We start from the raw sequence: 22021 nt of genomic DNA, 5'->3' as shown, positions 1-22021 counted from the left end.
GTTAGGGTCTTTGTGTGTTGGGTTGGGGTTAGGGTCTTTGTGTGTTGGGTTAGGGTTAGGGTCTTTGTGTGTTGGGTTAGGGTTAGGGTCCTTGTGTGTTGGGTTAGGGTTAGGGTCTTTGTGTGTTGGGTTAGGGTTAGGGTCTTTGTGTGTTGTGGTAGGGTTAGGGTCTTTGTGTGTTGGGTTAGGGTTAGGGTCTTTGTGTGTTGGGTTAGGGTCTTTGTGTGTTGGGTTAGGGTTAGGGTCTTTGTGTGTTGGGTTAGGGTCTTTGTGTGTTGGGTTAGGGTTAGGGTCTTTGTGTGTTGGGTTAGGGTTAGGGTCTTTGTGTGTTGGGTTAGGGTTAGGGTCTTTGTGTGTTGGGTTGGGGTTAGGGTCTTAGTGTGTTGGGTTAGGGTTAGGGTCTTTGTGTGTTGGGTTAGGGTTAGGGTCCTTGTGTGTTGGGTTAGGGTTAGGGTCTTTGTGTGTTGGGTTGTGGATTAGGGTCCTTGTGTGTTGGGTTAGGGTTAGGGTATTTGTGTGTTGGGTTAGGGTTAGGGTCTTTGTGTGTTGGGTTAGGGTTAAGGTCTTTGTGTGTTGGGTTGGGGTTAGGGTCCTTGTGTGTTGGGTTAGGGTTAGGGTCCTTGTGTGTTGGGTTAGGGTTAGGGTCTTTGTGTGTTGGGTTGTGGATTAGGGTCCTTGTGTGTTGGGTTAGGGTTAGGGTCTTTGTGTGTTGGGTTAGGGTTAGGGTCTTTGTGTGTTGGGTTAGGGTTAAGGTCTTTGTGTGTTGGGTTGGGGTTAGGGTCCTTGTGTGTTGGGTTAGGGTTAGGGTCCTTGTGTGTTGGGTTAGGGTTAGGGTCCTTGTGTGTTGGGTTAGGGTTAGGGTCTTTGTGTGTTGGGTTGGGGTTAGGGTCCTTGTGTGTTGGGTTAGGGTTAAGGTCTTTGTGTGTTGGGTTGGGGTTAGGGTCCTTGTGTGTTGGGTTAGGGTTAGGGTCCTTGTGTGTTGGGTTAGGGTTAGGGTCCTTGTGTGTTGGGTTAGGGTTAGGGTCTTTGTGTGTTGGGTTGTGGATTAGCCCAATTCTCTTTAATCTCCCTTTTCATGTTGACCCCTTAGTGTGTTCTTTAAGTGGATTTTGGGGGTTTAATGACTTTGGGTGGAAAGACCACTTTATTTCAAAGAAGTTGATGTTGGTTGCTACGCTGGTTGCTAACTGCGTTGGGAAGCATCTTTCTGAACGTTTCCATGGATCTAATCTGCAAACATTGGACTTTTTGGAAGTATGTTGAAGAAAAATCCAATGAAATCATCCAAAGTAATTTGGAGTCTGCAGAGAGAGTACAGCGGCGTTCAGAAATGTGATTACATCTCACTGTCAGGATAACCAGGAGACAGACCATTTCACAGACCCCCTGCAGAGACCCTCTAATGTGCACGAAACCTGGGATTTCACTTATTTAGTTCGAGCATTGAGGTCAGGGAGGTTCGTCGACTCTGCGGAAAACAGTCGCAGGTTATTTTAGACTAACTCTATGAACCAGCTGATCCCCATCATCTGTCCACTGGTGCTGTTCAGCGCTATACAGGAACCTGTCATCAGTTATACAGCAGGTCTCATTTAAGGCGTGTCGTCAAGCCTGTCGCCAAGTTGGTTTTTGGGTTAGGGTTGCATGAATAGCAAAAACCGTAACAACTTCCTAGAAGAGGTTCATTTCTCCTTTTGGTGGAGGAAATGGGTATTTGCAGAGCATTGATATTTAATGTTTTTGATAAAAATATCCGGTAACAACCAATCAGATTGCACCAACCAGTAAGACACTGCAGAACCTCCGAAATGCATAAATGAAAGCACGTTTAAGAGCAACACCTCAACTCACGCCTACATATTTGACACTGTAACAGGCTGATAATGAATGAAAGCCTCTTGAGGTCAGCGGTGTAACGTTTCTGCATTCTGACGTTCACCCAGAGCTAAAATAACCAGCAGCTGCTCGCTGGAGGCCGGAGAGCTATTTCAATAAGAGCTCTGAAGGAAACGTCTCTGACTGGAGCTGATGGGAAGAGAAACTCTCTGGGGCTTTCCCTCCTTCATCAGCGCTGAGGTTCATCCTGACCCCTAAGTGTGGTATTAAAGTGGATTTTGGGGTTTTTATGACTGGAAGACCCACTTTCTTCCTCATGAAGAGTTAGAGGAACACCTAACCCCGAGAACAAGATGTTTGATTGATTTTGAGGAGTTCTAGCGTTTTCTGCCACTTTCTTCCTCTTTAAAATGATCATGATTGCAGGTTTCTGGTAGTTTGTTCCAGATACATGGAGCTTAATAACTTAATATCAGCCTCTCCAAATGTTAAGGCTGAGTCTTTGTGTGTTGGGTTGTGGATTGGCCCATGTCCCTTTTCATTTTGACCCGTTTAGGGTGTTTTTTAAAGTGGATTTTGAGGGTTTTTATGACTCGAAAACCCACTTTATTCCTCCTAAAGTTGATCTTGATCACTAGTCTGGATCTTAGCTTGTCCTTCTGAAGGTTTCTATGAATAAAATATAAATGTAATTCACAAATATTGGCTTTTGTAGGCTTTATGGGGAAAATGGAGAGATTGTTTGTAGTCTTTATTGAACCAGGTGAAAATCCCATTGAGATCAACGATCTCTTTTTCAAGGGAGACCTGCAGTTACAGCAGAGTTCAGAAATGCGATTATATCTCACTGCCTGGATAACCAGGAAACAGACCCTCTGCAGAGACCCTCTGATGTGCACCTGGGGTTTCACTTCTTAGGTTTGAGCATGGAGGTCAGAGGTTCGTCGACTCTGCAGAAAACAGTCTAACTATTAACCAGCTGATCCCGTTCATCTGTCCACTGGTGCTGTTCAGTCCAACGGTTTGACTGCCATACAGGAGCGTATAGTGCAGTTATACAGCAGGTCTCATTTAAGGCGTGTCCTAAAGCCTGGTATTAACTATATTCAGTTTGAGGTAGAATCCATGTGTGTTCCTTGGGTCCTTTTTTAGATCGTGTTCAGTGAGGTTTAGGTTCAACTGAATCTCATATCTGCACTCGAGGCTTCTAACATTCCTCCCTCGTTAACTGGGGGTTTCTTTGAGGGGTTCTTTACCTGTAAAGCCCCCTGGGACTGTGGGAAAGGTGTGAGATTGGGAGGTTTAAATACTCTTTGATTGATTGATAGATAAACTTTGAATCATCACAAGACCTGGTTCCTTGAAACCTATCTAGAGCATTAGAGGTATCTTTCCCTGTCCTGAAGCTAGGGGTAATCCTGGTTCTTTAAATCCTAGACACCCTTAGACCATTAGAAGTATCTTTAGTTGCTTTAGTTGCTGGTCTGGATCTTAGCTTCTTTCTTGAGGCTATGGATCAAATGTTAGAGGTTTAAAACCTATCCTTAGACCGTAAGAAGTAGTTTTCAGTTGATTTGAGGGTTTTTACGACTGGAAAAGCCACTTTATTCCTCATTACGTAGATCTTGATCGCTAATCTTAGTTTCTATGGATATTGGCTGCTTCTTCCCTTTTAATCTCCCCTTTGTAAACCCTCTCGAGCACAGAATGACCCCAGGTGGGTCTCCTACCTGGTAGAAGACCACCCTGAACTTGTTCTTGGCCAACAGGTCTCCATTAGAAGTAGTTTCACCAGTCCTGAAGCTACATGTTGTACAGGTTCTTTAAAACCTATCCTTAGACCGTGAGAAGTCGTTTTCTGTGGATTCTTTATTCCTCATGAAGGTGGTCTTGGTTGCTAGTCTGGATCTGGTAGTTTGTTCCAGATATCTGGAGCTTAATAAATAAAGTTCTCCTCTCCATGTTTAAAATCCAAATACCAGTCCTGAAGCTACAGGTAACCCTGGTTCTTTAAACCATCTCTAGTTTTTAGATCTCCTACCTGGTGGAGGACCACCTGAACTTGTTCTTGGCCAACAGCTCTCCATTAGAAGCATCTTTCCCAGTCCTGAAGCTACAGGTGAAACACAGCAGGTGTGACTCAGACGGTTCCTACCTGGTAGATGACCACCTTGAACTTGTTCTTGGCGAGCAGATCTCCCTGCGTCGCCTCCACCTTCTTCACCCTCACGTTCTGGTTCTCCACCCTCACACGGACGTCCTTCACGTGACGGCTGACCTTCCGTGTTTTCTCCAGCAGTCGGTCCACGGTGGAGCTGGTGTTTGCGTGGTCGCTGGTCAGCTTCACCACGTCCGTCTGGATGTTCTTCACCGTGCTCTCCAGGTCCAGCTGACGCTCCTCCATGCGTTTCTGCGTGGTTTGAACGCTGTCCATGAGCCCGGCGACTCGCTCCAGAAGCGCCATGATGTTGGAGGCGTCATCCCCTCCGGACGGGACACTCTTATCGGTCATGGTTTGGTGTTTTTATCAGGGAGGAAGGGGAAGGAAGGAAACCCTGGAAAGACCACCTAGATGAGGAGGCTGTGAGCAGGAAAGAGGCTTCGAGGCATCGAGGGGTCCGGAGAAAGAGAAGGAGGATCAGAAAGAGAAGAAAGTTGGTGAAAGGAGACCCTCCCTCTCTCCACTGGAGCCCAAAGACTCCACCCTGACTCTGGGGAGGGGGAGGGGGAGGCTAAAAACAGAAACACTATGTTTAATTTCAACAATGCAGGCGTTAATTCTGAAGTCGGGGTCTTATTCCAACTTAAAACGGTCCTGAGAACTTCACTGACTTCCTGTCAATCAGAGGATTTCAAAAAAAGAAGTCCTGACAAAGTTCCGCCTTCTACCTGTCAATCACAGAAGTGTGTGTGTGTGTGTGTGTGTGTGTGTGTGTGTGTGTGTGTGTGTGTGTGTGTGTGTGTGTGTGTGTGTGTGTGTGTGTGTGTGTGTGTGTGTGTGTGTGTGTGTGTGTGTGTGTGTGTGTGTGTGTGTGTGTGTGTGTGTGTGTGTGTGTGTGTGTGTGTGTGTTTATAAAAAGAAATGGAAACCCCCCTCCTCCTCCTCCTCCATCACCTTTTCACTTGTTCTGCGTTAATCCCTCCCCTTCAGGTCTAGACCCAATGAGAGGGTCGGGTTCAACAGGAAGTCCTGGAGATGGAGGGACAAAGTGGGAGGAGCCTGGGAGGAGCAGTAAGCACTGTCATTGGGTGAGACATCTGTCAGTCAAAGCATAAGTCTGAAACATGAATTCCATCAGACAAGATGGATTAAAGTTTACAAAATGTATAAAATAATAAAATTAAAATAAATAGATGTAGGTATTCACTTATAAAATGGATAATATAAATTAAAACCTACTAAATAAATAAATAAAACAATATAAAAATAAATAAAGAATAAAGAATAAAAGACCATTTAAAGGGGGGGGGGGGTGTCACCAATAAAAGTTTTTTTCTAAAGATATCCCTTTTTATTCATTTACCCACTCGTCCTTTTTTATTTTCAGGTGACCTTGAGATGTCACTGTCGAACAGCTGATGATGAGGAGGTGAGGAAGGATGAAGAATGAAGGGGTTTTCCACCCGTCTAAAACCCTCCTGCAGCTGCTGCCTGTAATGATGCTCCCATCACAACTATATTTAGGACTAACTTAAAATAAATTAATACAAATAAATCACATAAAACCTAATAAATAAACATATCAATAACAATATCACATGAATGAATTCTAAAGATTAAAAGAACATTTAAATGGGGGTGTCACCAATAGAAAGCTAATAGAAAATCTTGGTTTTAACTCCTAACTTCTTAACCCTTAAATGTCACACCCGTTTGACCCCCGTGACTCGCTGTTATTCCTCCCATGGACACACGCTGTTAAAGACTCTGTGCACAACATAGGCGATCGGAGCATCCCTATTGTAAAAAAGGTTGAATGATCTAATGAGCTGTTGATTGATATGTAAATGAACCAGAATAACCTTCGATGAGAATCTGTGATGCTGATCCTGATCACGGGGCGTTCGTCTTTCACGTCAAACTGCATTATATGTCATTTCATATTTTAATGTAGACTTATTGAGTGAGAAAACAGACACGGTGTTTGAAACATAATTTAATTCTACTTCCTCTACAGAACATTGCTAACATCACGGCTCATGCAATACATCTAAACATATGGACCTTAGATCTGACCCCAGTCCAGTTCACTACCACGAACACACGGACACTTCGTACCATCGTTACAAATTATATATCAAAAAAAGCAGAAACTGACCAAATAAAACTGTTAAATTATCACAACAACAACAACAACAACAGCATTGGGATCCATTTCCGGAATGGAGCGGTAGAAAAAACAGCATTTTGGTTTTCAGGTGAGTCTCATCGTAACAAAAACACAACGTCAAATAACGGGATGATTTTCCACCCTGTGAGACGCAGAGACACACAACATCGCCCCCTAGTGGTGGAAGGCCGTATTACACAACGTAAACAGGAGAAATAGGTCGTTATTTAGAGCAATGTAGCTTATCTGTGGGTTTATTCAGCATTTTAAAGGTCATTTCTAACTATAGAAGATAATGATGTTATTAATTAAAATCCCTTTTTTTAAATAAACCACTAGTTAGTACCTTATGTGTTTATAATATACAACATATATTACTTGGTTGATCATTTTCAGATGTCCACATTCTATATTTCTGACTTAAAACTGTATTTTTAAAGTATTGTATCAGCTAGATTTGAATTCAGTCGTTATTTAAACCTATATGAAGACTTTTTTCTGCTTTCCTTCCAAATGAAAGCATGAGGACATCCTGCGTCGCACAGGGTCACAACTGGACGGTCCAGAGATACAATCAGATAAATAAAGTTCCTGCCGGAGGATCCACAGTGTTTCCCAAAATAAAAACCTCTGCAGGCAGCGAGAACAACAAATAAAAACACATGGAGAAACATTTCAAAATAAGGCCCCTTAAGGAATTCAAAAAATACTTTAAAAAAAGGGAAAAAATAAGAGGCACCAAAAAGTCGAGGTATCAAAAAAGCAGTCAGTCTGTGGTACGAAAAATCCTGGTATTTTGTAAAAACATGATATTGGAGGAGGGGCTACATCATCCGGGAGGACGTTCCCGACTGAAAATGGCTGAGATGTTGCTTCTGTCTTCGGCCACGCTTCGATTTATTACACCGCCTGAAACACGGGAACAACACGTCAAGAACACGTCAAGAACACGCTTCACAAATAACACTTTTTACACCAAAAACATGGAATAAACTGCTAAAACATTGCGATGTATTTCATGATTACTGGTTGTTTTATTGAGAGGTTGTAATAGATCATGCCTTAAACAGTTATAGTTTAAATATATAACACCGTATTATTTTTTTTAAATAACACTAGTTTGTGTTTTTTCTGATAGAGTTTGAGCGCCCCCCGCTGGCAGAGGGGTGTCACGGCAGTACGGACTGGAAGCACTGGAATAAAAAAGTGATTTCTACATTTGAAAAGATTTCTAGGTACGTTTTTACATATTTTTAACATGTTGTTGTTTACGTGGCAATACACGTTAGTTGTTGACTCCAAACACAGTTTCCTCTCTTCACAACACCTTGTAGTACTTGTATCTGTACTACTTGTAGTATTTGTGCCGGTACACTCTTAAAGGGTACGGTAATCAAGCTTCTGAACCTCATACTGCTCCTGTGTTGGGGTTAGTACTTGTATTATTTGTATTTGTTGTAGTATCTGTAGAATACTGTATGTAGTACTTTTAGTATTTGCAGTACTTGTATTATTTGTAGTAGTTGTAGTATCTGTAGTACTTGTAGTATATGTAGTACTTGTAGTATATGTAGTACTTGTGCCGGTACACTCTTAAAGGGCCAGTACACTCTTAAAGGGCCAGTACAATCTTAAAGACTCTTAAAGGGCCGGTACAATCAAGCTTCTGAACCTCACACTGCTCCTGTATTGGGGTTAGTACTTGTAGTATCTGTAGTATTTGTAGTATCTGTAGTATTTGTAGTATATGTAGTATTTGCAGTATCTGTAGCACTTGTAGTAGTATTTGTTACCTGGTGAAGCACATGACGATGGCCACGATGACGGCGATCTGCACGGCTCCGATGATGGCAGCGATCAGGACGTAATGCAGCTTCTGACCACTGGGGACCACGTACAGGATGTTGAAGTCTAACAGCTGATCACACTGAGGACCACCATACGCTGCCTCACACCTGACACACACGCACATTATTCAGATGTTATATGTCTCTCAACACAGGTATTTCATGATCAAAGGTTGTTTTTTGGAGAGGTTGTAATAGATAATGCATAAAACAGTTATAATCTAAATTTATAACACTGTATTATTTAAAAAGAATAACACTTGAAGGGCCAGTACACTCTTAAAGAGCTGGTAGACTCTTAAAGGGCCGGTACACTCTCAAAGGGCCGGTACACTCTTAAAGGGCCGGTACACTCTCAAAGACTCTTAAAGGGCCGGTACACTCTCAAAGGGCCGGTACACTCTCAAAGGGCCGGTACACTCTCAAAGACTCTTAAAGGGCCGGTACACTCTCAAAGGGCCGGTACACTCTCAAAGGGCCGGTACACTCTCAAAGACTCTTAAAGGGCCAGTACACTCTTAAAGGGCCGGTACACTCTCAAAGACTCTTAAAGGGCCGGTACACTCTTAAAGGGCCGGTACACTCTCAAAGGGCCGGTACACTCTTAAAGGGCCGGTACACTCTCAAAGACTCTTAAAGGGCCGGTACACTCTCAAAGGGCCGGTACACTCTCAAAGGGCCGGTACACTCTCAAAGACTCTTAAAGGGCCAGTACACTCTTAAAGGGCCGGTACACTCTCAAAGACTCTTAAAGGGCCGGTACACTCTTAAAGGGCCGGTACACTCTCAAAGGGCCGGTACACTCTTAAAGGGCCGGTACACTCTCAAAGGGCCGGTACACTCTTAAAGGGCCGGTACACTCTCAAAGGGCCTGTACACTCTTGTGTGTGTGTGTGTACCTGCAGGTGGGCAGGTTGTGTCTCATCTCACACTCCCCGTTCTCACAGAACTGGCTGTAGTCTTCGGGGCAGGGGCTGGGGGGATCCTCAAAACCCTCGTCCTCACCTGGCTTGGACACACCTGGGGAGAAAGAGAGGAGGACATGAGAAAAAGCTCTGGATTCTGATTGGCTGATATAGAAATACACTGTATAATCAGAGGAAAGGGCGGGGCTTACTGTAGATGTCTGGTTTGGTCTTCATGCTGTCGTCCTTCCTGTTTTTATCTGGAAGAAGAGGGGAGGTGTGTCAACAACAACATCTCATCTCTCTCTGTGTGTGTGTGTGTGTGTGTGTGTGTGTGTGTGTGTGTGTGTGTGTGTGTGTGTGTGTGTGTGTGTGTGTGTGTGTGTGTGTGTGTGTGTGTGTGTGTGTGTGTGTGTGTGTATTGGGGTCAGGTCATCATCCAATATAAATGAGGTGAACTCATCAGTCTCTTTTTTTCTGATCTTCTCTGACCTCCTCTCCTTCACCCCTTGTGTCCTCATCTTCACTCCCTTTCCTTCACTGTCTCCTTTTTATCTTCCTCTCCTTTCTCTTATCTCTTCTTTCCTTCAATTTCTTATTCCTTCTCCTCTCTTCTTTGCCTCTTTCGTTTCCTTTATTCCTTCTTTCTCGTCCTTGTCCTTCCTTCCTTCATTTCCTTGTTTCCTTTAGTCTTTTCCTTCCTCTATTCCCTTCCTACTCTTCCTCATTTATCCTCTCTGTCCTCGGGGGGTTTCTGATTGACTTGACGTTATCTGACCTGATATCATCATCCAGGTCACGTGTGTGTGTGTGTGTGTGTGTGTGTGTGTGTGTGTGTGTGTGTGTGTGTGTGTGTGTGTGTGTGTGTGTGTGTGTGTGTGTGTGTGTGTGTGTGTGTGTGTGTGTGTGTGTGTGTGTGTGTGTGTGTGTGTGTGTTACCTTGGCACCTCCCCACGTGTTTGATGTCTATCTTCAGCTGCTTCAGACAGGAAGCTTCTCGGACGTGACACGGCGTTTCGTACGTCACGCCATCGCCGCCGCACACCGGGTTATCATTGTGTCCGTTACACACGATGTTACACATGCACCTGGAACACACACACACACACACACACACACACACACACACACACACACACACACACACACACACACACACACACACACACACACACACACAGTTTCATTTGTGTAATCACTAAATGCTATCGTTGTACAATTTTAGGGGAATACTTTAATATGGAATTCATTTGTATTTTGAAGTTGTTTTTGTATTCCACATGTTTGGATGTGTCCCTTTCTCCGCCCCTCACGGACACCTTATTTCCCTTCTTCCATATTTAGATATTATCTTCACTCACAGCATATCCTCAGAGTCTTCGTCGCACTCGGCTCCAAATTTGCAGTTTCCACATTTTGAGACTTTTTTCCCGTGACCGGATCCCTCGTCATCTGCAGAAACCAAAACCTGACTTTAACACCGACCGTACATTTGATGATAACGATCTAAACCTTTAACATCTTGAGTTATGAGAGAATGGGTCGAGTGAGGGGGTGCTTTACCTCCATCTCCAGATCCTGACGCTCCGTCTGGCAGAGAGATTTAAACACAATGAATCAAAGGTGTTTGTACGCGGCCCACATTGAGGTCAGTATAAACAACAACACTGGCTCGAGTCCCGCCTCGCCTCCAAACCCCTCCCCCTCGTGACCCCCATGCCCTCTCCCCTCAGTCCCTCACAGATCTCCTCCACCCCCCGTCCCGCACCCTTCCATCCTTCACGGTCCCCGAAGGTGCGGGGGCGTGAATGGGGAATGGAGAGCAGGCCCCGGAGGCAGTGTCGCTGCGTCGCTGCCCCCCCCCCCCCTGGACCTCCCTCCCTGCTGCCGCCCCTTCTCTGAACATCTTCAACCCTGAAAACTCTTCTGTTCAACATGACCCCCCCCCCCCCCCCTGCAATGTGGCACTTCCACTTCTGCCCCCTGTCTAATGTCTTGTCCTTCTATGTTTCTTGTGAAGCGACCTTGAGTTAATGAAAGAGGCTAAATCATTCAAGTTATTTTTATGAAACAACTCAAGCTACACATTTTATCATTTATGAACAGAACATTTCAGATCCCGTATTTGTGCCGCTCCAAAGAGTTGAACATACGTAAAGAACCGTCTTTGTGCGTGCTTTAGTTTTAGAGAGTGTGTGTCAATTAAAAACACCAACACTCCCAACTTTTAAAAAAACCCTTAAAAATATGTAATAAATAGAATTATATTTCAAACATGACGGATAAAATCTCCAGGAGAAAAACTTGATTTCATTTTTGTAACGACTCATTTTAAAAGCCTTGAATCAACATAAATATACTGACTCATGTCGAGTCAAACGAGATAAGATATATCTATCAACCCTAAAGTGGGACATGTTGTTGATGTTGTTTGTCAATGAAACCTCTCAAAGTAGAAGATGAAACAGGACTAACTAGAGAGAGGGATCTGTGAACTATCTGGATTACACGATATGAAGGTAGGGTGTTCCTTATTATGGGATGCATACCGTGGTAGCATTGCCCCTCCGACAGGATGCTGATGCTCCTCTGCTTCTTACAGGACGCTCTCCGGAGGAAGAGCACTCGTTCTGATACGTGTCTCCGTTAGAGCCGCACACAGGGATGTACTTCTTATTACACTGAAACACACCACCAAATACATTCATTAACACGCCAGGTTTAAAGAGTTGTGATTGGTCAACTGCTTAGAGATGTCCCGCCCCTTAGCTGTGGTATAATGAGCATATACCACGGCCTGAAGTGAGCTATTGCTAAAATATATATATCTATATTATATATATATATATATATATATATATATATATATATATATATATATATATATATATATATATATATATATATATATATATATATATATATATATAATAGGTAACTTTTAAATGCATTCAGAGATTACCTGATTTTCTTTCTTATTAATTTACAAATCTCAATCCAGAAAATACCCACATTTTCTTTGTATTATTTAATATAATATTCTAACAGAAATATAAATTATTATATTATTATATTATTATATTATATACATTTATTTCTCATACATTTTAAAGTTGTTTCTCCTATTTCACACCTCCATGTTGGGAGAATTTCAACGTATGTTCTCGTAGATTTCATCAGTTCTTTCCGTATCTTTCTTTTTTATTGCACATTTATCACTGCTATAATACCTACATATCTACCTAGTGTGTGTGTGTGTGTGTGTGTGTGTGTGTGTGTGTGTGTGTGTGTGTGTGTGTGTGTGTGTGTGTGTGTGTGTGTGTGTGTGTGTGTGAGAGACTCACGTGGAACTGGCACACACACTTGATGTCGGCTCCGTTCTCGCGGCAGCTTCCTCCGAAGCGACAAGTCCCGGCGTCACACACTCTCAGGTCGCTCTTCTTCTCCGACAGATCTGGAAATAAATAAAACATATATATTAAAAACACACACACATCGTCAGAGGAGGGAAATATTGTTGTTTTGTTTTGTTGTTTTAAAAGAAGCAGAAAAGACTTAAAAATGGGTCGTTGTTCTGTTTTTTATTTCAAAATGCAGTGTATGGGAACACCATACCAGATAACACACACAGATAACACACACACACACAGACGCAGTGTGGGAAACACACACACACACACACACACACACACACACACACACACACACACACACACACTAATATCCAGGGTAGTAATTCCCTGATCTGCTGGCAGCTGATTGGTCGCCGTTGCCTCAGGCTAGCCAATTAGAGCGGGTAATTACAGGGGTCGTGACCCCCGTTTCCCCTGTCATTAGAGAATACCAATACGTCGGTGTGCTGAGGCAGCACACACACACACACACACACACACACACACACACACACACACACACACACACACACACACACACACACACACACACACACACACACACACACACACACACACACACACACACACACACACACACACACACACACACACACACACACACACACACACACACACACACACACACACACACTGTTCCCAGGGCCAGTCTAACCTAATAGTCAGCATGTAGTGTTTTAGTTTGGTTAAAGTCACACTTCCTGCCACATTTGAGCACTAAAGTGTTTTGATTTAAACACATTAAACACATTGAACACATTGAACACATTGAACACATTGAACACATTGTGATGATTGGTAGCCGCTCATAAAGTAGATTTGAACGCCTGAGGCTGACAGAGAGCGTCTCCGTGTTGCTATGGCTAACCTCCCATCGGACAGCCTGCTGTTGCGTCAGCAGCGTTTGAACTCTCTGGGGAGTCATAGTGGGAAAGCTCCGTCTACACACACTGAACACAACATGCAAACAGCCCTGTGTGAAACTGAGCCTCATGTGGAGCTGATAAACACTACACCAGGGACTGGGGTGGAAAGGCAACATGTGCTAACGTTAGCAGCTAAATAGGGTGCTCCAGTCTCAACATAAGGGTAAGAGCTAATAGGAGCTAATTATAGAAAGAAAAGGCACAAACTAGAGTTAGCAGCTCATTTAGGGGCTGATATCACAAATAGAAGAGTACGAGCTAGAGTTAGAAGCTAAATGTGGAGCTAAAGAATGAAGAAGTAACTCACATGCGGTTCATTGGGTCGTTTTGAATGTGGGATTGTTGAAGGCATTATATGTCTGTCATGGTGACGTCTCGAATGAAGACAGTGAGGTGAATAGATTACAGGAGAGGGTTTCTCATGAGTCAGTGAACTCAGACTGATTCTCTATGTGAGAGATGTTTAAATAATATAGCATGATCTGTGGCGTAGTACTCACTGTAATGTATCATGCACTTCTGATTGGATGCTACATGCATTGCATTGTTTCTGTAATCTGCACAAAGTTGACTCTTATATTCAGGCTTATTTCAGAAAGTTTAAACTGACATAAAGGAGTCTTTCGTGTTTTCTCAGCTGGGGCCAGTGTGTGAAGACGGTGGTCCTGAGAGAGGGGGGGAAGTAGAGGAGTACAAATACTTTGTAACTGTAGTGAAAGGTGGGGTAGGTGAGTTTCAGAAACCGGCTCGAGTTACACTTTGTGTTATATTCCATGGAATGCTCTCAACATCCAGATAGCAATGAATATCTGAAGAGCTTTGACAAAAAATCCATAAAGAATATCATCAGTGGAAGGCGTGGTGCTGCAGAAAGCACGACCAATCATCTGAGCCGGCCCGGCTAAAGTAATGGTGCGTTTCCACTGCAGCACAGAGCTCGCTGTAAGCGTGCCGAGCCGTGCAGGGCCGTCTTTGGTTGCGTTTCCACTCGGCCTAGTTCCGGCTAGCGGGTCCTAATTCACAGTTTTTCTGGCCCCATAAAATCGTTGTTCTCGGGCCAGGAGCAACCGGGCTGAGTCGGGCTGAGTCTGCTAAACTAGAGAGAGAATCTCTGGCTCGTGGGCTACAACTACAACAACATGAACATATTTGACCGTGATGTAATTATAAGACACGTTTCTAAATGATGCCGAAGTAACAACATACTGATACAACCTTTTAAAATGCGTGTTCTCTGAATGGAGATCGGCTAAGCTAACGCAGTATATGCTCCGACCGTCCACACTCACAACAACGGCCTACAGACAGAAACAAAGCAGAGACTGTATTCTCCATGACACAGACAGTCTGTGGTTTGGACTTGTTTCACTTGTGTCTGGTTTCTGAACAGATATGAGGAGCTGTGAGCTCTGAGGGCTAACAGCTAACAGCTGATGTTGTTTTTCTGTGGTTCTCATTGAAGATGACGTCACGGCTCCGCCTACACTGCGTTACTATAGTTACTGCCCCAGTTCCTAAACTGTAATGGAGACGCAGCATAAAGTGAGCCAGGCCTAACGAGGCCTAACCAAACCGAGCGAGGCCGAGCGAGGCCGTGTAGTGGAAATGCGCCATAACTGGATGGCCTACCTGCCTGTCAGCCTTCCATCTGTGCACAAACATATCTCTGCTCTCATTGGTCATGTGCGCGTTAGTGTGTGTTGGAGGAGGGGCTCTGTGAGGAAGAGGCAGATTTTTTTCAGCTGCGTATTTTCAAATTCTAGCGCACTCCAAAATGACCTACCCCACCTTGAAGTACATGTTTCTGGTCTCAGTACTTTACTCCACTACTTATTTTCCTGACGACTTTTGACTTTCTACTTCTTACATGTTGAACTCAAATACCTGTACTTTCTACTTCTTACATGTTGAACTCAAATACCTGTACTTTCTACTTCTCACATGTTGAACTCAAATACCTGTACTTTCTACTTCTCACATGTTGAACTCAAATACCTGTACTTTCTACTTCTTACATGTTGAACCCAAATACCTGTACTTTCTACTTCTCACATGTTGAACCCAAATACCTGTACTTTCTACTTCTTACATGTTGAACCCAAATACCTGTACTTTCTACTTCTCACATGTTGAACACAAATACCTGTACTTTCTACTTCTTACATGTTGAACTCAAATACCTGTACTTTCTACTTCTTACATGTTGAACACAAATACCTGTACTTTCTACTTCTTACATGTTGAACTCAAATACCTGTACTTTCTACTTCTTACATGTTGAACACAAATACCTGTACTTTCTACTTCTTACATGTTGAACTCAAATACCTGTACTTTCTACTTCTTACATGTTGAACACAAATACCTGTACTTTCTACTTCTCTCATGTTGAACACAAATACCTGTACTTTCTACTTCTTACATGTTGAACTCAAATACCTGTACTTTCTACTTCTTACATGTTGAACACAAATACCTGTACTTTCTACTTCTTACATGTTGAACTCAAATACCTGTACTTTCTACTTCTTACATGTTGAACTCAAATACCTGTACTTTCTACTTCTTACATGTTGAACACAAATACCTGTACTTTCTACTTCTTACATGTTGAACTCAAATACCTGTACTTTCTACTTCTTACATGTTGAACTCAAATACCTGTACTTTCTACTTCTTACATGTTGAACTCAAATACCTGTACTTTCTACTTCTCACATGTTGAACACAAATACCTGTACTTTCTACTTCTTACATGTTGAACTCAAATACCTGTACTTTCTACTTCTTACATGTTGAACACAAATACCTGTACTTTCTACTTCTTACATGTTGAACTCAAATACCTGTACTTTCTACTTCTTACATGTTGAACTCAAATACCTGTACTTTCTACTTCTTACATGTTGAACTCAAATACCTGTACTTTCTACTTCTTACATGTTGAACTCAAATACCTGTACTTTCTACTTCTTACATGTTGAACTCAAATACCTGTACTTTCTACTTCTCACATGTTGAACTCAAATACCTGTACTTTCTACTTCTTACATGTTGAACTCAAATACCTGTACTTTCTACTTCTCTCATTTTCCAAACAGGCTGGTTCCTTTGTATGCTAGTGATTGTTTCCAGTGTTATCTTCAGGTAGGTGTCTGTAATCGATTTAATAGAACTGAAGATATTATTTCATACAAACAAATACAAGAATCAAACCTAACGATGATTTGCAATTGGATTTTCAAAATAAAAGGTGCATAGTAAATATGTAATGTTTGCTGGTGTCATCTTTAGGCAACATGTGTTCAAGGGCCTGTTTGTTATTGATTAAATGAAACCCAGAATACATTTTTCAAACAAATAATTCGAACCTAAAGATGATTTGCAATGGGATTTTCAAAATAAAGGTGCATATTAAATATTGTGTCATCGTCAGGTAAAGCAGGTAGGAGCCTCCATCACATCTCATGACACTAATGTACCCTAACATCCCACAATAGATGACAGAATAGGTAAATAATGAAGATTTAAGTCCAAGAACATCTGTCACACCTGAAGTGACCTGTGCTGCGTTCAGGTGCAAATCGGAAGTGGTTGTTTTTGTGTCTCACCTGGGCAGTCGGAGGCCTTCCCGGGGCCGCATTCTGCACCTCCGCTGCGGGGAAAAGAGCTCCGTGAGGCGGGGAGGAGAAGCAGCAAAAGGCATCCCGAGAACCAGGCTAGGGCCATGATGGGGGAAGAGGGGGAGGCAGGAATAAAAAGGGGGAGATAGAGGTCTATAAGATGCACAAAAAAATAGGATGTTCTCTGGATTGAGTTGATTCAGAAAAATATCAATTAAGGGGGCTTTAAATCCTGATTGTCCCCATGTGAGGGGGTCTCCAGGAGAGGGGCTTCATGCTGGAAGAAAAGCCTGGAAAACACGATGAGGAGATGCTAACTGAAGCCCAGGATAACAAAGCAGAAGCAGGGCCTGGGGCTGCAAAGCGACCCCCACACCTCCGGATCAAACCCCCCAAAACAGGCTCTCACAGGCCGGGCTGCATCACCCTGAAAGCCCCGCAAAACCGAGCTATAACCGCCGGGAAAGGGAAAAAAGGTCCAAGGAAAAATATCCAGGGAAAGGTTCCAGACAGCGGGGATTCTGCGGTATTCAAGCCGGAGAGGAGCGACTGTTCTCCGGGGAGGATTCACGGTCTGTCGGTGGGTCGGACCGGGACTTTTTTTTTTTTTGTCCTCCTGTTCTCTCACTGAATCAAATCAACAAAGGCTCAGAGCACGTGACCTGCACGAGACCACTCCCACACACACTGGGTGGGGGGGGGGGGGGGGATATAAAGAAATTCATTTAGACAATTAAAACAATAATACTGCAATTTAGAGAAACCTCAAAACAAATATGAATATCATATTAAATTAAAAACATTTCAATTAATTTTGAATCTATATTTTTCCAGAGTTTATTCACATATAAGAAAATATATTTGGTGTGTTAGTGCATGCTTAAACACAGTAAGAGGATTTAAGATAGGAGTAAATATAGACAAATGTTGAAAGATATCGCATATTCAGTGGTTGTAATGACGCTCTGCAGCCACCAGAGGGCGCCATCCGCCTGCACACACAATCTAATGTAATTATTTTATGGATTTTATTTTTGGACGTTTTTCACTGATTTTCTTGAAATTAGTTCTCTCATTTTATGGACATTTAAAAAAGAAAATGTCTACATGTTTTTGTGATTTTCGTAAAAAAATATCTTATTATTTTAATTGTATATATAGCATATACTGCCATTTCTTCCGTCAGCTGCTGATACTGCTGCTGCTGCAGCTTGTGGCACCTGCTTCAATGAAAATAACTTTCTCATATCCATAACTTTATAGGCTATTAGCTTAAAACTCCTCAGGCACTAGCAGAGCCATATAGAGAGGCGAAGTCACGCCCACTTACTTCCGCATCATGGGACCTTATTCCGAAAAAATAATACATTGAAGTCAATGGAGAGAGAAAACTTATCTTTTGATCCCGTTTGAATTGTGCCATGAATTACACATATGATGTTTGTCAATCTTAAAAAATCATTTCCATGTCAAAAAATTCAAAGTTTGTCTTAAAACTGTTGAAATATAAGACTATGAAAAATACGCAACTAGAAAGACTACAAATCCCAGATTCGCGTAAGTGCTGTCATAACTGATGTATTCCCTCCAGATAGATAAAAATACATTTACTTACTTTAACAAGATGCCTGTGTGCTTTGTACCAGGTTGTTATCATACCAGTAATAGTACCTCTTGCTCGTTCTCGAAGAGCAACTAAAACAAAACACGAGAGTGTACCTTGTTAGCTAATGTTAGCTAGCTGACATTAACGTTACACATTACACTCGTGTTACTCACCGAAACCTTGTAAAGCTGGTCCCGCATGCTGGCTCTTAGGGAACCAACTAACTCCCCTTTTTCGTATGTACAGCTCTCAACATGCCCAGACTTGTAGTGATTTTCACCTCTTTTAATACTTTTCGCCTCATTCTGAAAGAAAGAGGTGAAATGTACCAACGTGACGCCGTCTTGGTGTTGGTGACGTGTGCAAGACCAGAGTTGTAGTTCATTGAGCGTTTCACACAAAGAAATGTGTAACTTCACAGTTTTACGACACATTTAAAAAAATGTTGAGTTGCAAAATTATCTTTTTAAATTGACAAACATCATATGTGTAATTCGTGGCACAATTCAAACGGGATCGAAAGATAATCTTTCTCTCTCCGTTGACTTCAATACATTATTTTCCCGATATAAGGTCCCATGGAGGTCCACCGGAAGGGGAGGGACTTCGCCACTCTATGGCGCTGGGCAATATGGATCTTCTCCAGGGCAGGGAAGGCTACGCAGTACGCAGGCTACTGTCCCGCAGCGGCTGTCTCTCTGGTGGACTCCGGTACTGCACATTACTCCCGAGACGTTTTTAAAAAATAAAATAATAATATATATATTTTTTTTTTTAAGTGAAACATCCGGGGCTTTTCAGAAAATCTCCGGGGCTTGAGCCCAAGTAGCCATCCCCTAGCGCCGTCACTGGTTCTGTTCCTTGCCACCCGTCAATAACCAGTGATCATTCTGGTTACATTGGCTTATTCCAACATTTAGTTCACTAAACTTCAATTTTCATGACAAACGTGTGATTTTCCTGTTGAGCTGTGCTATAAAAAGATAAGATGTGTTTGGCTTGGGCTTTTAGCATTAAGCTAGAGTTAGTGTTTCAGTCTGCAGCTTTATTTCCGTAACTCACAGCTCCATCACATGTATATTCCCGCGCTTGCGGATATAGCACATCCCAGTGTAAGCCTGTGTCAGCATGCAGTTTACTGAAGCGCCAACAGGGGTCGCTATAACAGGCATTAACAGATGCCCATATCTGTAACAGTTAGCGCTAGCACTAGCTAGCCAAGCCAAAAAAAAGGTATTTATAACCAGATAACCTAACCTTCATGTGAAAGCAGGCACCGAGTGGGAGCGTTATCTCGGTAGTATTTAATGAGATCCTTGTTTTGAAGGCTTGCGTTTATTTGCTAATGAATCATAGAGACTTTCAAGACTACATCATAGGTGAATGTTACTGGTGCATCTGCCTTGTAACGCGGGTTGCTTCTCTCGTCTTTCTGGTTGGTCAGACAATAAGAACAGTTGTGTTTTTAAGATAAAGAAGTTGCCTGTTTAATAAGTTCAGTATGTAACAGTAGCCTCAGCTACAACTCAAGTAGGAACCCTAGAAACATTATACCTTTTTTAAATGATTCACCTCCATGGTCCCTTGATTATTGACTGCAGCTTCAATTTATTTGTTCTAATACTTTCTCCTCTGTTTAATTTCAAGGCTGGGACGGCGACATCTCAGCTCTCCTGTTGCTATTGCATCTCCTGCCCCCAACGCCCAGAGGCCATACAAAACTGCCAAGATAAGCTCAGCACAGGCGGCAAACCATCTTGTAAGATTTGTTAAGGTATTTACCATTAGATTGTTGTGCTAACATTTCTTTGTGTGTGCTGTGGTTGTGTGTAAGAAGTGTTGCAGTTTGATATAAGACTGCAAGAATAAATCTTTCTCCTTGTTAAGTAAGTCACGCTAAGTAGTAACTTTTTATATATAAATATATATATATTTATGTAAATGTATTTGTCATTCAAACTACAGCAGGGGGCCAGCCTCACCACATTCCTGGAGAAAGTTGAAGACAGCCCTTCCTCCTCTGCATTGGTGAGCGAAGGAAGAAGATCCAGAGGTTGGTCATCGTTGTGGAGCACGAACCCAAACCGTGCAACGCTCAGACATCAGTGGCTGCTTCTGAGGCCCTTTTCAAAGCTCTCTATGTCTTCAGCCTTTCTTATGATGAAGCTCTCTCCAGGTTCTACACCTTCATCCAAACAAAGGTGTACAACATCGATGTTGGTAATGCAAAGGGAAGGCCACGAGTCAAAGAACTAAGAGCACGACTACTGCGTGAGCAATAACAGCCAATTCACGCATTTCAGTCTGTGTTGACTGAGACGGATACTGGACTGATCCCGCGCTCCAGAGACCTTCACGTTGAACATTGTAATGCATGCAAAGTTCAAATCTTGTTTTTCATTTCCCAGGAGCAATAATAACACTTGGTCCTGACTGAGGCTTTCATAATTCATGCCTTATATAAGTGCTTTGTTAGTAATTCTATCTCTGGAAGTGGAGTCCAGAGAGATGAGTTTTCAGTCTGAAGAAGATGTGTAAGCTTTCTGCTGTCCTGATTTCAATGGGGAGCTCATTCCACCATTTTGGAGCCAGGATAGCAAACCCACGTGTTTCTGCTGATGGGAACTTGGGTCCCCCTCGCAGTGCGGGTGCAGCGAGCTGTTTGGCTGATGCAGAGCGGAGTGCACGTGCTGGGGTGTACGGTTTAACCATGTCCTGGATGTAGGAAGGGCCAGATCCATTCACAGCATGGTACGCAAGTACCAGTGTCTTGAAGTGGATTCTAGCAGTTACTGGAAGCCAGTGAAGGGAGCGGAGGAGCGGAGTGGTGTGGGAACATTTAGGAAGGTTGAAGACCAGACGAGCCGCTGCATTCTGGATGAGCTGCAGAGGTCGGATGGCACATGCAGGTAGACCAGCCAGGAGGGAGTTGCAGTAGTCTAGGCGTGAGATGACGAGAGCCTGGACCAGAACCTGCCTGTATTTAACAGCCGCAGAATAAAGGAGGAAATATTGATTTATTTATAATTTACATGAGAAAGTGCAGCTTAAAGTCTGAGTGTGAGGTCAGTGTGTAGCCCGAGGGCAGGCTCACACACACACACACACACACACACACACACACACACACACACACACACACACACACACACACACACACACACACACACTAAACAAGTCCCAGTAAATAAGGGGTTTCGAGCTCCGTCTAAATTAAATATTCATAATTCTCCGCATGTGATGAATTGTGCATTGTTATTTTTGCACGTTCAGCAAACCTGCTTTTAGTTACCTATTTATTATATATTTGTACATTTAGATATTGTGATTTTGAATGTGTTTGTTCGTCCAGTTTGTACGTCGTGTATTTTGTACTGAGGTCATTCAGGTGCATAATAACATAAATGCAGTCAAATGAAACATTTTGTTTGATTTATTTCTACTATTTCTGGCCTTGCAGTCAGCTTTAATCTAACTGTAGAATATTAGTTTATTATTATTAGTATGTATGTATTAATATTATTAGAGAGGCGC

The 22021-nt window shown here is 42.7% G+C and overlaps 3 protein-coding genes across 7 annotated transcripts in view; 1 reads left to right on the top strand and 2 right to left on the bottom strand.

Moving 5' to 3' along the window:
- cavin4b (caveolae associated protein 4b) overlaps positions 1-4503 on the bottom strand; it is a 12307-nt gene extending 7804 nt beyond the window's left edge. Inside the window, exon 1 of the mRNA XM_079662120.1 lies at positions 3992-4503. Coding sequence (XP_079518246.1) covers positions 3992-4348 — 357 coding nt within the window. The 5' untranslated portion in view covers positions 4349-4503. The remainder of the gene's footprint in view (positions 1-3991) is intronic.
- Positions 798-22021, top strand: LOC307026595 (uncharacterized protein). Of its 5 annotated transcripts, XM_079662124.1 has the most exons (6): positions 798-2076; positions 4988-5085; positions 5385-5426; positions 7306-7373; positions 20135-20261; positions 20453-22021. In XM_079662124.1, exons 2-6 carry the CDS (start codon positions 4999-5001, stop codon positions 20741-20743), a joined length of 615 nt encoding a protein of 204 aa, XP_079518250.1. In that variant the 5' UTR covers positions 798-2076; positions 4988-4998; the 3' UTR covers positions 20744-22021. The 5 variants fall into 5 exon arrangements, 2 of the variants coding, with proteins under 2 accessions (XP_079518250.1, XP_079518251.1); XR_013804409.1 differs by lacking the exon at positions 798-2076 and having other exon boundaries at positions 4816-5085; positions 7306-7402; XR_013804410.1 differs by lacking the exon at positions 798-2076 and having other exon boundaries at positions 4816-5085; positions 5385-5490; positions 7306-7402.
- On the bottom strand, positions 5978-17497 carry tmeff1b (transmembrane protein with EGF-like and two follistatin-like domains 1b). Its single transcript, XM_079662119.1, is given in 11 exon segments — positions 5978-7076; positions 7961-8122; positions 8914-9034; positions 9132-9179; positions 9859-10007; positions 10281-10371; positions 10483-10509; positions 11469-11538; positions 11541-11600; positions 12264-12373; positions 16870-17497. Coding segments are annotated over 11 exon segments (1041 nt in total). The 5' UTR covers positions 16988-17497; the 3' UTR covers positions 5978-6991.

Source organism: Notothenia rossii (assembly GCF_949606895.1).
Source record: "Notothenia rossii genome assembly, chromosome: 12".
NCBI classification, from domain to species: Eukaryota; Metazoa; Chordata; class Actinopteri; order Perciformes; family Nototheniidae; genus Notothenia; species Notothenia rossii.
Note: the sequence above shows the minus strand (reverse complement) of the source record. Positions and strands in the feature narration are given on the sequence as shown.

Coding starts and splice junctions, on each gene's coding strand:
- LOC307026595 (XM_079662124.1), top strand. CDS start 4,999: ATGAGAGGGTCGGGTTCAACAGGAAGTCCTGGAGATGGAGGGACAAAG. Junction 5,086..5,384: donor GCAGTAAGCACTGTCATTGG/GTGAGACATCTG, acceptor TTTTATTTTCAG/GTGACCTTGAGATGTCACTG. Junction 20,262..20,452: donor ATCTTGTAAGATTTGTTAAG/GTATTTACCATT, acceptor TTCAAACTACAG/CAGGGGGCCAGCCTCACCAC.